General features: G+C 41.0%; 1 protein-coding gene across 1 annotated transcript; it reads right to left on the reverse strand.

The window, feature by feature from the left end:
• Window positions 1-475: 475 nt before the first annotated feature.
• On the reverse strand, window positions 476-3,717 carry six3a (SIX homeobox 3a). Its single transcript, XM_005727305.2, has 2 exons — window positions 2,726-3,717; window positions 476-928 (listed from the first exon to the last, which is right to left on the reverse strand). Exons 1-2 carry the CDS (start codon window positions 3,415-3,417, stop codon window positions 736-738), a joined length of 885 nt encoding a protein of 294 aa, XP_005727362.1. The 5' UTR covers window positions 3,418-3,717; the 3' UTR covers window positions 476-735.
• Window positions 3,718-13,808: the final 10,091 nt, after the last annotated feature.

Here is a 13,808-nt window from a genome sequence, read left to right on the forward strand (position 1 = left end):
AGGATGACACGGGGGAGAGCAATAATTATGTACAAGCATATTTCTACACGTATATTACAGACCGGGAGAATGATCGCATTATTTGAGATATACATAATTCAATATAAAATTTCGAAAATAAAATTCTGATACAGTCATAAACGGTTCTGTTCGACATTTTTTGACCATGTACCCCACAGGCGGTGACAGAAGTGTATTAAAAAAAGGTGCTTACGACTTAAAATGATTGTCTGATGAACACAAAGTAAAAACAGGATTGCATCTTGTCTGCATGGCGGCTGCTTCACCGTCATATCATCATCATCACTTGGACTAGAACCGGAGATGGGAAAAGGTGCGACGAAAACACCAAGACGATCTGTTTTATTCCCTCTGATCGATGTTCCTGATGGAAAATCTTGCATTCAGGATTATTTCCCTGATTACAAAATCAAAAATAAAATAAAATTTAAAAAAAAAACCCATCATGCAAGTAGTCTAGTAGTATGGTGGTGGTGGTGGTGTGGGGGGATGAAGAGGAGGGGGAGGCGTGGGTCCTTTGAAAGCGCTTTTTAATAAAAAAAAAAAACAAAAACAAAAAAAAAACCGACGTGCTTTAACTCTTTTTATTTTAATATTTATATCAATCGGTCCTTTTTTCATCCGCGATATTTCATAGTCTTTTTTCTTCCTCTAAGGTCCATTTTCCCTGTAAATATTTCTCTTTTTGTTTGTTTTTGTGTTTTTTTCTCCGTATCATACATCGCACTCCGAGTCACTGGATGTGACGGACAGGATGGACGTCCCAGTATCAACTCTCTCTGTCATACTGGAAACGCTGGTGGTGGGACTTGCCGCGGTGGAAGGCGACTCTGCCGAGCTGTGAGGGGTGAGACCGGCCTCTGAGAGGGACCTCATACCGGCTGGTCCTATTGCTTGGTGTTGGAGCCTGGAGAAGAAAAGAAACGAGGAGGGGGGAAAAAGAGAAAAAATGAGAGAAATGGCAATTAGACCTGAGAATGTCCCCCTTCCCCTCCTCCTCCTGCAAAATAGGGGTTCAAACTCGCCTTTCTTTCCCCCTGCCGGCCCCAGGCATGCATGCGTGCTTTTATCAAATAGCCAGCTTTCAGGGGACAAAACACATCACTATTTAGACTACCAAACGTTGGATGAAATACTAGGGCTGTGTTGTTGTTGTTGTTGTTGTTGTTGTTGTTGTTGTTGTTTTTTAACTTAAATTTTTTTTCTTAGAGATCAACGTCCTAGTCAACACTTTGGAATATAACTGATCCATGTTGCCAGTGCAGGGAAGCTTCAAATCCAACTTGCTGTCTTTGATATAGGCATTTTGAAGACATTTTCAATTTGGAAATCTGTGTTACTGCTCTGAGTTTGTTCAGCGTTTATTATTATTTCTTCATTCTGCACACGTGTATTCATGCTCATCAACAGGACTTTGCACGCCTAAAACCCCAAAATAATTATATATCATTGTTTGAAATAAAACATGGGTATTCTCACAACGACAAACTGCCGTGAGCCTTTGGCACAGATGTGTTTTAGTCTGATGGTAGGGGACGTGTATGAATGAGTGACGTCGAGATCCAGGTTACTCCAATCATCCTAAATGTTTATCTCCAATCCACTCATGATAATAACTCCATCGCGTGGGGATAATGTCAGCCTGGAAATATATCTATTCATTTAGCAAAAACATTAGAGTACTGTTCATATGGCTTAGTGCTCTCCAAAGTATTTTCTAATCAATTATGGCATTTCAGTGGAATGATACCACACTTAATGTTATGAATACAGCCCATGTCTTCAGATGTTTTTCTCTACGCATGCTCAGATATCAATAATATCGTTATTATCCTTTGAGATAGTCGTTGAGTTCAACAACACTAAGCAAAATTTGATGTTAAAACGCTTAATGCTTGCATTAAGAACTTAAATTGGTCAATACACATAAATAAATAAATAAATAAATAAATACATTTACTAAATTTAACAATTTAATATGTGTTTAAATGTAAAGATAAGACAATTTAACTTTAGAATAATAATAATAATAATAATAATTATTATTATTAAAACTAAACACTGTCCTGTTTTTATTTCAGCTGATTGAAATAATTCACTAGGTTGTTTACAATTTTACAAGCGAAATAGTTGTAAAATTAAACAAATCCTGCAGCGGATGGTTTTTCTAAATATAAATTCAATAATCTTCATATGTTGCAAGAATGCTTCGCCTCTTGTAAAAATATAAACAAGGAGTTTCTGTTTAAAAAGAACTCGGCTCAATTATCTCTTATCAAGATTGACAACAAATGTAGTTTGTGTTTGTATTATTTTATTAGTCAGTTTTTTAAAAATCCAAAACTTAAAATAAATGGAATTTTCCATTCTTAAATACAATTTGCATTCAATTTAAAATACATTAAAAATGATCAATCTGCAAAAAATGTTTAAAAGCTAATTTTTAATAATAATAGTGAAGTTTTTATGCTTAGGAGAACTCTGGAGATCTACAAAAGGAATATTTTCGACGTTTATCCGGGTTTGATAACAAAATGTCGCCGCAGCGCAGTCCCTCCACCTGACAGCCAGACTTATCTTTTTCCTAGACAGTCTCCAATCGCAATATAAAGCTTTAAAAAGCTCGCATTTTCTTTTGAATGTGCATTAAAGACAAACTTGTGTGCATACTCGTGTTTCGACGGCACACAGAAAAGTCACTAACCTGTTTTTGGCAGCCGCAGCTCTGTCTCTTTGCCTCCGGTTTTTAAACCAGTTTCCGACCTGTGTGGGAGTGAGTCCAGTGGCTTGAGCCAATTCCCTTTTCTTGCTGGGATTTGGATATGGGTCCTGAAGGTACCACTCCCTCAACAGGCTCCGTGTCCGCTCTTTGAAACAGTGCGTCTTCTGCTCGCCGTCCCAGATGGTCCGAGGCAGCGGAAACTTCTTCCGTACCCGGTACTTATCGACAGGTCCGAGGGGACGACCGCGGAGCTTCTCGGCCTCCTGGTAGTGAGCTTCCAGCCACATGGCCTGCAGTTTGCCATGAGAGTCCTTGGTGAACTTGTGGTTCTCCAGGATGTGGTAGAGGTCTCTGAAATTCCCCGTGTGGAACGCCACCACGGCCCGAGCGCGCAGGATGGACTCATGCTTGTTGATCGCCTCGCACGCTCCCGGAGCCACAGGCAAGGACCAGAGGAAGCGGCCCAGCCGTTCGATGTCCCCGGTCTCTTCCAGCGTCTCACAGACGCTTGCCACCTGCTCCGGGGAAAAGTTGAGGGTCGGTAGTTGAAACATGGACAAGTCTTCTGGAGACCTGGTGGTGGGAGCGCTGTTCGCCAGGAGCAGAGGGCGATCAGCGAAGTTTGGCAGGAAGAAATGGGAGGGATAAAGCTCTAAAGGGGATCTGAAAACCATGGAAATGACCTGAGAGAGAAAGAAAATTATCGAGAAAAAGGGAAAAACCGAAAAATACGGCAAGTAAAAAAGATTGAATGATTCAATGGCTATCGCCTAATGACACCAGCCTCATAATATCTCCCCCCTAAATCCGCCGTTGAGTGTAGCATTGAAACATTTTGTTTCCCTTTTCTATTGGTCTTCTTGGTGTCGTTGTAGCGTTGTCATGGCAGCCCTGCCAATCACTGTCAAGCGTGCCAATCATTAGCCAGTACGTAGCGCGAGGCTTTCACCACTTGTGCAGCATGCACGGGGGGTTATCAGAGTCTCCGATCTCCACAGCAACCCTCCCACCGCATCGCGCGCATCAGGCACAAGCCAATGCTCGCCTATCTGCTGAATGGAATGAGCAATTAGAGGGTGGAATATTATTGCGATCTTAACGAGGCTCGTTAAAGCTAAAGAAGATATGTAGACTGGAGATGCTTAGCAGAGACGGGAAGGGAGGGAGGGAGGCAGAGGGAGCTTTAAATGGGTGACAAATGGACAACCAATGACTGCAACTCGGGAATACACGTTTTGAATAGAAGCGAGTCAATTTGCACATTGTTTTTGTATAGTTTTTCCTGTAGTAGCTACTTTTTAGAATCTTTTCATCACTCCATTCATTTTTGTGCGACGGAAATGAAAGCGTTAGTCTTCTGGGTTACATTTTCCTTTTCATAGATACAAGTAATCGCTTTACATTATTTTTTCTTTTGAAAAAACAAAAAAATATGGTGTAGTCCCTTAAGCCTTTGAGGGTTTTTGTCTTTTGTTTCTGTTTGTTGTTTGTTTTTTGCCCTGGATCCGTCGATGGTCTAAAAAACTGCATGTTTGTAATTTTATGACATAATCCGCGCATGACTTTACTCGGCCTAGCTGTTCTGTGTGGTCACTTTGTGATGGGTGGGTACTTGTCCGGGGGTATACTGCAGTGATGCCGCTCCCCCTCCTGCTGTCCCCGGCCCTGCCTCTGGGACGCTGGGTGCAGTCCTGGCCCCCTGCCCGTTGCCTTCTCTCCAACCAACAGAATTTATTGTTACAAATTAATATCGACGCGCAGCATTGTGTTGATTGAACAAAGATCACGGCATTGTAGTGGGAAAACTAATTTGCCAGTGGCATCGCCCTTTTAACAGTTTATCGCGTTTTTTATGGCCCGGCCCTCTAATTAAAACTATTAGGCTAGTATTGGAATTACAATCAAATGGCAACATGAAAGCTTCTTGGGGACATAAAAGCTATTTCATTTATTTGATCTAGTGGCAAGGACATGATCAATGTCCACATTCAGTCATAGGACTCGGCTTTTAGTGGTAGTAGTGGTAGCCACGGCGGTGTGATTTTCATGTTTATGGCTAAACCGGCTTCATATTTAGACAGAGCTTATAGGGTGTTAAAATAGTGTGAATTCAGTCTAACACGAACAGTGCTCACATTGTGAAAGAGCCGTATGCAGGGCATAGAATCTGGACTTCGCTTAATCCACCCTCAGCAAAGCTGACATAATGATCCTAAGCCGCCTTTCTACAAAATCATTCAGGAATTCAAAACGTTCCCTTTCCCCACTCCGAGTTACACATTCTCCCGGCTGACCAACGACTTCAAGCTTGGAGGGACAGTGAGTACCTCAGTGTGCATGTATAGTCAGTGCTGCCTGTTTATGTCCACCACAAACCTTACCTGACGCGCTTAAACAACGTGATTGCCGCCGAGCAATTAGCCAACACTGGCGCACTAAAACGCGTTCTAGGTAAAGCAGTGCTTTAATTCGTGCGAACATGTGCGTGCAGGAGTGGGCTGCGAGTGTCTGTGTCTGGAGGTGTATGTGATGCAGAGTGGGCGTTGTGATGATCTTGCAGCAGGGTCAGGCGTTTGGTTCGTGTGTTACTTCTGGAGTTTGCGCGCGTGTTTGTGCGTGTGGGGGCAGGGTAGAGTATGGAATCAAACCTGCCCACTGCTGTCCTATACGAACCTCAGGAGGACTAATTCCAAGTGGCACTTGAATTGGTCCCGTTGGAAAGCTCTGTGGACTGGAAGTAAAGGCTGGTATTTTCATGCTGGTGTTAAAACTAACCTCCTAGCCTATACCCCCTCCTCTTTCTCTTTCTTTCTCACACACATATACACACATGCACGACCCCAACATGAAGTTGAGAGTGTGGGCTTAGCAGCATTTCTCCAAATATGCAAAGCCTCCTACCTGACCGGGTTCCTGGTGTACCAATTTAGCTGATCACCATTCAACCCAAGGCTGCAGGTATTATGTAGCATTATGTTTTGGAGGAGCCTTGTTTGGGAGTAGCCCTCGCAGGCAATTCGGAAATCACTCTTAGAAAAGACTAGAGGTGAAATGTAAAACCTGAATGGGGATTGAAGGAGAAAAGCCACTGGTAATTCACATTCTTTTACATGGCTTTTGTTTACGTTAAGCATGTAATTAACACCTCCCAAACAAGTTTATTCACCTGCCGTAATTGTGTGTTTATCCGAGAGCTTGCTGAATGTTCCTAGCAGCGGGGGACGAGAGCTCTGAATGCACATTGAGCATTTAGCGTCTTCTCCGTTTACTTACAGCCTAAACCTCCAAACAAGACAACACAAACAGCATTTTGCATGCTAAAAACTGGAAATAGGCTGGTCAAGCAGGAACAGGCGTCCGTGTCTGTTAAGCAGCCGGATCTCGCTTCCCATTCCTTTTGGCAGAGCGTTAAATGGAATGTCAAACTTTGTGTAGAAAAGTTTTGTATAAATAAAACAAGTTACTACTGTGTTTTTTTTAAAAGTTCTTAATATAATAGGGTAATACTGTTCATTGACCACGACATGTTAGTCTTATCGGAACATATTGCGTCTAAAAGTGCTCGTTAATCTCCATTAAGTAGTTATTTTTCTTTTTCTGTCTGTTCCAATAAGGGGAGCAAATAAACAAAGCTGATGTTACGTCACGTTTGGGAGTGAGAGAGGGAGAAGGGGACCGGATGAGAGAAAGAAAGAAAAGGTGTTGACTGTAAAAGGTAAGAGGGAAAGAGAAGGCACGAAAGAAAGGGTCTTGTTTTATTTTTTGCTCCCTCGTTGACCCCGGTTTGGCAGAAGCTTCCCAGAAAAGGCAGCACACCCCTCCTGGCAAACACAGGAGAGGCACATGTGCCTACTGCTCCATCCTGGATTCATCTCAACATTACACAGACACATTGGAGAAATGACTGGTACGTACAAAAAAAAAGGTTTTCTCCTTTGCTTTTCTCTTAGAACAAGGCAGTCTAGTTTCTGCTGAATTTATTTTCGCACGCGTCAGAGGATGCATTTATTATTATCCTGCCAACAGAGAAATGCAATTTTATTTTAATCACGTGGAAACTCAACGCTTGTGTTTTTCTCTCAGAATATTAGGAATTACCTTTCCCCCCCACCTTGCTCGTTCTTGTCTCCTGCAGGGCTGTAAGCTGGCTCCAGTCAACGAGCGGTCACCATTTGAGCTTGGAAGCTGTCGTTGGAGATGGCACCGCTTCACGGTTATTTCACTGGTCAGTTTGTCCAAAAGTAGGATGGAAATCGAGCTGCAATGTCTGTAAGTTCCGTCTGCGACGTTATCGAGTCATTATTTTTGCGGACAATTCATTTATTTAAACAAAAATATGGAATTAAGCATTAAAAAAACTTTAACAGACCTTGATATGAGGCTAATCTATCCTTTAGATCAGAAAAGTTACATTTGGTGTTATCTGACTTTTCTCTCACCGAGAATCGGGGAGATCTGTCTTTGCAGAGCAGATGTGTGATGCTGTCGGGACGGGCGCACAATCGCCTCCATCCCTTTGCTGGCTAGTCCAGGGTACGGAGTCGCTGCTTTCTCCCCACACTGTAAAAAGTATCAGTCTAAAGGTGTCATTTAATGTAGCACTAAGTTTTAAAAATACGGGGTTATTTTGGGGGAAATGAATGGCTCTATCATACATTTGGGAGAAGGATGTAGAAGGAGACATCTCAATCTGATATAACTTTGTCTGCCTCTGTTTAAAGTTTCTCGTGAAAATTTTAAGTTAGTACAAGAAATGCAGAACTCCGCTTTCTTTAGAAATATTATACAGCTTTCTTTTTAAAAAATGCTATGCATAAAATTTGTGCCACTGGAATATATCTTCTTCTTTTTTTTACCGCATATGAGGAAATTTTTACGAAATGAAAACAAATTGGATATTTTTTGCAGTGCAAAAATACGATTTAAGCATATAGTCAGCAGCTTTAACAACTGCATTCTATTTTTTAAAAGCATTAAAAATATATATTAGACCTGCATATGTGACGCTGTTACGATTTGGTTCATTCCATAGTGAACTCAAGCGCCAAAACAATTAAGTCTTAAAATCTTAGCCAGCAATATCTTAAAACAGCCACTCAATAACAACTTGTGATCACGTAAGCAATAGGCAAAACCTCTGTTTACGTTTGCAGATACATGCACGACGCACAATAGTGTCTAAATTTAAACTTAAAGAAACAGAAAAACGCCATGATTGAATTTAAAACATTTTTTCACCGCAAATGTGACTGATCTGTAAACGTGGCTCCAACTTTAATAGTAAATCTTTTACAAAAGTTTTAACATCTCTCTCTCTCTCTCTCTCCCTCCTTTCTTTTATTGTTTTTATTGTGTGGTCTCATTAGGGGGACTTCCTGGCAGGGCTGGGAGCTTGTATCGGAGCTGTCCAATCAGTGTATTTACACGGGTTGTTAGCGACAGTTAATGAGGGCTCCTCCCCGGGCCGGTAGAGAAAGGCGCCTCAACATTAAGATTTACCTTGTGTCAACTCGTTACTTCTAATGAACCTCCATGCAAAAGCCTCCTCGTTCTCAATGGAGCCGTGCGCCCGGATCTTGTGTGTGAGACCCTGGAAGAGTGGAGCTGCAAGCCGGCCTCCCTCTCCCCCACCTCCTTTTCTTCCGCTCACTCAGGGAGTGTTGCTTTTTCTCTGCAGGCCCGGTTCTATGATGCATGCATGCAGTGTGTATTTGCGTGTGTACATGTTTGTGTGTGGGTACGTCTCCTCTTCATGGAATATGGCGTTAGGAATCCAAATGTTTTCATTATATATTTAAATTTGTGCAAAAGGGCTTTTCTCCATGTAGATTAACACATATTGGACTACAACGTAAAATTATACGTAGGCTATATATTTACATAAAATGTGTTTAATCGATAAAGAAAAAAAAACAGTCATTAGAAGTGTGTTCTGAGACAAGACATAGGCGTAAGAGAGTGTTTGTGTTTGCGTGCACGTATTACAAACCATATGTCTTCTATTGTTTGGTGAATGAGGCTTGACATGTCAGCTTATTGCCCCTGCAGAAGTAAGTTCATTTATAATCACCCTCCATCCCCACGAGAGCACCGAGGACAGATCGGGCTCTGGCCCCTCTGTCCACCCCTCGTCTGGCCCCTAGTGAGGCTTGTTGAGCCGCATCAGCAACACATCACTGCCCCTCAATTCAGGTACAAACTAGAGGAGTTTGGCAGCTCCCTGAAGTGGACTCCCCTCTTGCTCTTCTAGACCACAGAGACACCACTTAAAAATCAATTAGACTCGTCTAGTCTCTCCCTCATCGCCAGTCATTATTTAAAAAAGAGAGAGAGAAAGAAGGAAAAAAACAGGTGGGAACACCAAATTTTTAGGAAGGACTAAAACCAAAATCCAACTTTTGATTCTTCGTTTGCGAAGGAAAATTTGCATTTGTACCCTCTAGCTTTGAGAAGTGGTTATCTGACAGACTGTAAGATAAAATAAACAGAAAAGTAAAGTAAAATATGTTTGCACACGATAATGTACACTTTGTTTTGCCAAATCTACATCCACCAGCAGCCAGCAGGTGATAAAGTGGCCCAAACTATATTCTCACGGTTGTTGGCACTTTATCACCTGCTGGTAAAAGTGACAGAAAACAGTTTGATTTCCATATCTGTTATAAAGGGAAAAGAAGGTTTTTAAGTAATGTCATTACTTACACAATCCCTTTCTTCATACCGTCAACAACGTATTTAATGCGCATTTTCTCATGGCGCCCTTTCCAGCAGCGGTTTAACCGCTCAGGCGCCTGGTCCTCCGTGTTACAGATGTGCAGCAATATGACACAGCGCTGGAGGAGGCCTCGTGTTCACTCTTCCAGGTGGATAGGCTGATTTGGAGACAGAGAAACAGAGAAATAAATATAATGGCTGCATATCGAATGCATTGCCCCAAGCGCTACATATGATGCTCACCTTGCCTTATACGTTTTCCTATTTTATTTTTTAAACAGCTGAACAATTTTTTAAAGCAAAGCAACCCCCTACTCTCACAGCACTCTTATCTCGCAGCACCTAACCCCTGAAGAATCTTCATTAATCTGCATGTGTAGATCTCAAATTGTCCTGTATAGAACTAACAGTATAACCAGATTGGTACTTAAAAAAATATGTACAGAATTACATAAAAAAAAATCTGACTGTTTTGGATTTGCCTGTCTAGGCTGATTAAGCGCTCAGTCTCTGAGATGCAGATAGGAGTTGCGGAGATGGCCCTTTAGCCCGGTGTCACAGGAGCTGACAAGCTGTAATTACTGTGGCTGACAGGTCGCTCTCAAAGCTTACTAATGTGAGAGATGTGGATACCACAGACAGCATGCACACAGTCGAGGCTACTCAACACTTTGGCCACGTAGTGCCTTTTTAACCCCTGTTTAGATGCTGCTGGGCTGGCCACATGCTCCGCAGATGACCTTTTCCATTTTAACATTTCAGTAATGAAATAGCCACTTATTTGCGAGCTAGTGATATGGCAGTAGAGATGTGAATGAGAAAAAAATACACATAAGACGGGTGAAAAGTTCTTTAACTTTCATGCAGTTGTTTTGTTTTCAGTTAAGTTACATTGATTTGACAACTATAGCTATGTAACACTCCTAAAGAAGAATATGTTACACCCAAATACATGATCATTTGAAGATATTATGTAATGATGCAGCTTTCACCTCCAGCCCCCAGTTAATTTTTCATTGACGTAATACAGGTAAACTCTATGGAAGCCCGTTTCCGCCACTAAAAAAAAAAGCTAGTATCCATAACTCGAAATTTCGAGTTATTTTCTCAAAATTTCGAGTTAGCTCTGCCAATCAAAAATATACGTGAATGAGGTTGCTTTCTTGTTACCCGGAAGCATATGGCGCAGGACAGCGCACTCAAAAACGGATCCCAACAAATTAAAGTATGTTTGCTGATAGTAACACCATGTGATTCAGCTAATAACACAGGGATTTCATCATTTGTGAAGCCAGGCTGAAAACACTCAGCAATCTGTGCATTCACGACTGGATGTAATACCGGTAGCTTAGCTGTAGCATTTGTAGCTGAGGGCTTCAGCTTCGGGTAACATGGAAATGACGTCATTCACGTAGATTACTGATTGGCAGCCGCTAACTCGAAATTTCGAGTTGCTTTTCTCAAAATTTTGAGTTAATATGTCGAAATTTCGAGAAAATAACTCGAAATTTCGAGAAAATAACTCGAAATCTCGAGATATGGATCCTTTTTTTTTTTTTAGTGGCGGAAACGGGCTTCCATAAAACTCAGTACATCCATAACAGAAAGTTTAAATACTCACATACTGAACACGTGGTACTGTTGCTTTAATACTTTCATTTTGTGCTGTTTTTTTTTTAAATTAATCCTTCATTTTAGTGGGAAATCATGCATGTTTTATGTTTTTATGTTTTACTTCCACAGCAGTTATACAGCAATAAAATCCCAGTACATCAGCGAAAGGTGTAATCTAAATAACTGCAGTATTACTTTTGATAGTGAAAAAATTGTGCCAAAACTTCTTTTCCACTTTTACAGAATAAAACTGTAACCACAAGATTTTTTTACTCAGTGAAGTACATTTACATTGTGGCTGCTTGGGAGCCTGGTTAGGGTTCTTTATCTTTTTTATAAGACAAGCTTTATAAATACAGACAGGTGACATATTAAAGGAAAAACATGAACTTTTGACCCTTCCGTGAGGGGACTGGCAGCTCTGGTATGCTGTGGGGTGCGCTTTACTGGCACAATCTGGTTCCACTTGTCCCTTTAGAGGGAACATTTGCAGTATATTAATACAGAGTTATTTTGAGTGAACACTTTTAGCTTTACGACACAGTTCTGTCTTGATGAAAGTGGACCATTCCAGGATGATGTTGCCCCCATCCAAGGTTCATGAGGGCTCCCTGGATGGCTTGCAGAGTATGAAAATCATACGAATCATATGCAGTTGCTTTCACAGACATCAACTGACAAAACATCAAATGAGCAAAGAACTTTTGGAAGAACTGTGCCCCATCCTTCCAGTGACTTTAGACTTTAGATGTCAAGAACCTGAAATTGTTCTGGCAGCACATCGTGGTTTAACAATCTAAATTTTGTATTTAACTTCAACCTGTCATCTACCTACATTGCATTCCACAATATAAGATGCTGGATTTTGCCATAAGTTTAACCAGTATGCAGTGCTCTACAGTTGCTGCCTCTCTCACAATAGAATAGCCCTTCATCATCAACAAAACCCTACAGAGCCTAATTTCCTCAGTGGATAAAACTCTAATTGATGCTTCAGTTTGTAATAGAGTAATGTAAGAAATCTATAGATCCAGACTGAGTCATCCACCCTCCCCTTTCGCGTGACTATGTGAAGGTCACAGTCACAGTTTAACCCATATTTCCGTGTCACATGCTGATTGTTTGGATGATTGTGTGATAGCGAAGCATGCACCTAGCATCTTTCTCGCTCACATTTTAATTTTAATTTATAACTTGTTAAACTAAATTTTCCATTTTCCATGAATTCTTTTGCAGTTTAGGAGAACGATCATCTTCGTGTCAAGCTCACCTGTAGAACAATGAACACATATCCTGTTTCACTTGGACTGTCATAGGTTTTTGTGTTTGTGTGGAGGTTTTTTTTTTTTTTTTAATGTTTATTGTGACTGAACTTGCACTTGGTTCGGTTTCTGAGTTTTTTTGTTGTTTTTTTGTTGTTTTTTTTAAATATCTAGATACATTTCCCGTTTATTCTTAATCTCTTGCTAGGATCAAATAACATGTTAATATCCTTTGCCTTTTTCCGTTGTTTCAAATTGGCTTCCTTAGCTTGCGGCATAATTTGGTTTACTCGCTCTCCCCCTCTCTCTCCCCTGTCCTCTCCTCTCCTTGACTGCAGCTTTTGACATTACTCCTCTCGATTGCCCGTTTACCCCCAAGTCAAGTTTGAGGTAGGCATGAAGTGTAAAAGAGGTGGGCCATGTCATATCCGCTCAGTGTGCATGGGATTGTCTGCTTCCACGGCTGTAATTATTGTTGGGGAGAACAATTCATGCACAGAGTTCCCGGGCAAGCAGGAAGGTAGCATATCAGAGAAAGAACAGTCTCAGAGTTGGATCATGAAGGTTTTCTCGGCAGAAGTGGAAATATGGGTTGATTTTATGTGAGGCACAATCGCATTCAGAAGTTTACCTATTTTGCTTGTATATTTGGATAGATTTGGCTTGCATTAAAATCATTTAGCCTACTATAGCGTTTACTTTGCTTTAAGGGATTTTGTGAAAATAATCTAAGGGTACTCTCCCACTTGGACTCCACTTCAAGGATATTAATATTAATATGAAATAACTACTTTAACAACACAGCTGCTTTGACAGCCCCAGGTGCATATTAAAGTTTATTTGAATGAATTAAACGAATAAAAAGTCTCAGAGAAACAGACTTGCCTTATATAAGTTCATGATGAGGCTACTAGACGACTCTTAAATATAATTATTTCACTTGGAGAACATAAATATTTAATCCGAAGTAACTTATATTTATGCAAAGTCTAGTAAGTACAGTCTGCAATATTTATTTATTGTTTGGCCACTCAGCCTTTGAAGAAGTTTAATGGAATACCCAGTGGACAAAACTGAAGCTACATGGTGTTTTAAGTTACCTGCATTCATCCGAGTGTGCAGGGGGAAAGAAGAAGAAAAGAAGTTGCTGAACTATTTGCCTAATTGTTCCCGAAACTTAGCTACATCAATCTATTCCTAGGCAACAGATTAGGCGTAGGTGTCCTGACTTTTGTTTTTACACAGTCTTAGGTGTGTGTTTATCGAATACGTCACCGTAGCAGCCAATCAGAAACGGGGAACGGAACTAACCGTCCTATAACTAGATATTAGTTTACAAGATAATAACGGAGGGATGCTGCGACCGATGAGCCGGTTACTCACGGGTGAACAGAGCCAGTCCAATCTGATTTGTGTAGGCTACCCATCTCCATTTGACTCCCAGGATCAATAGCTGATGTCTGAGAGAAAGGGGA

This window comes from Pundamilia nyererei, unplaced genomic scaffold (genome assembly GCF_000239375.1).
Source record: "Pundamilia nyererei isolate P.nyererei 1_Seehausen unplaced genomic scaffold, PunNye1.0 scaffold00024, whole genome shotgun sequence".
Taxonomy (NCBI): Eukaryota; Metazoa; Chordata; class Actinopteri; order Cichliformes; family Cichlidae; genus Pundamilia; species Pundamilia nyererei.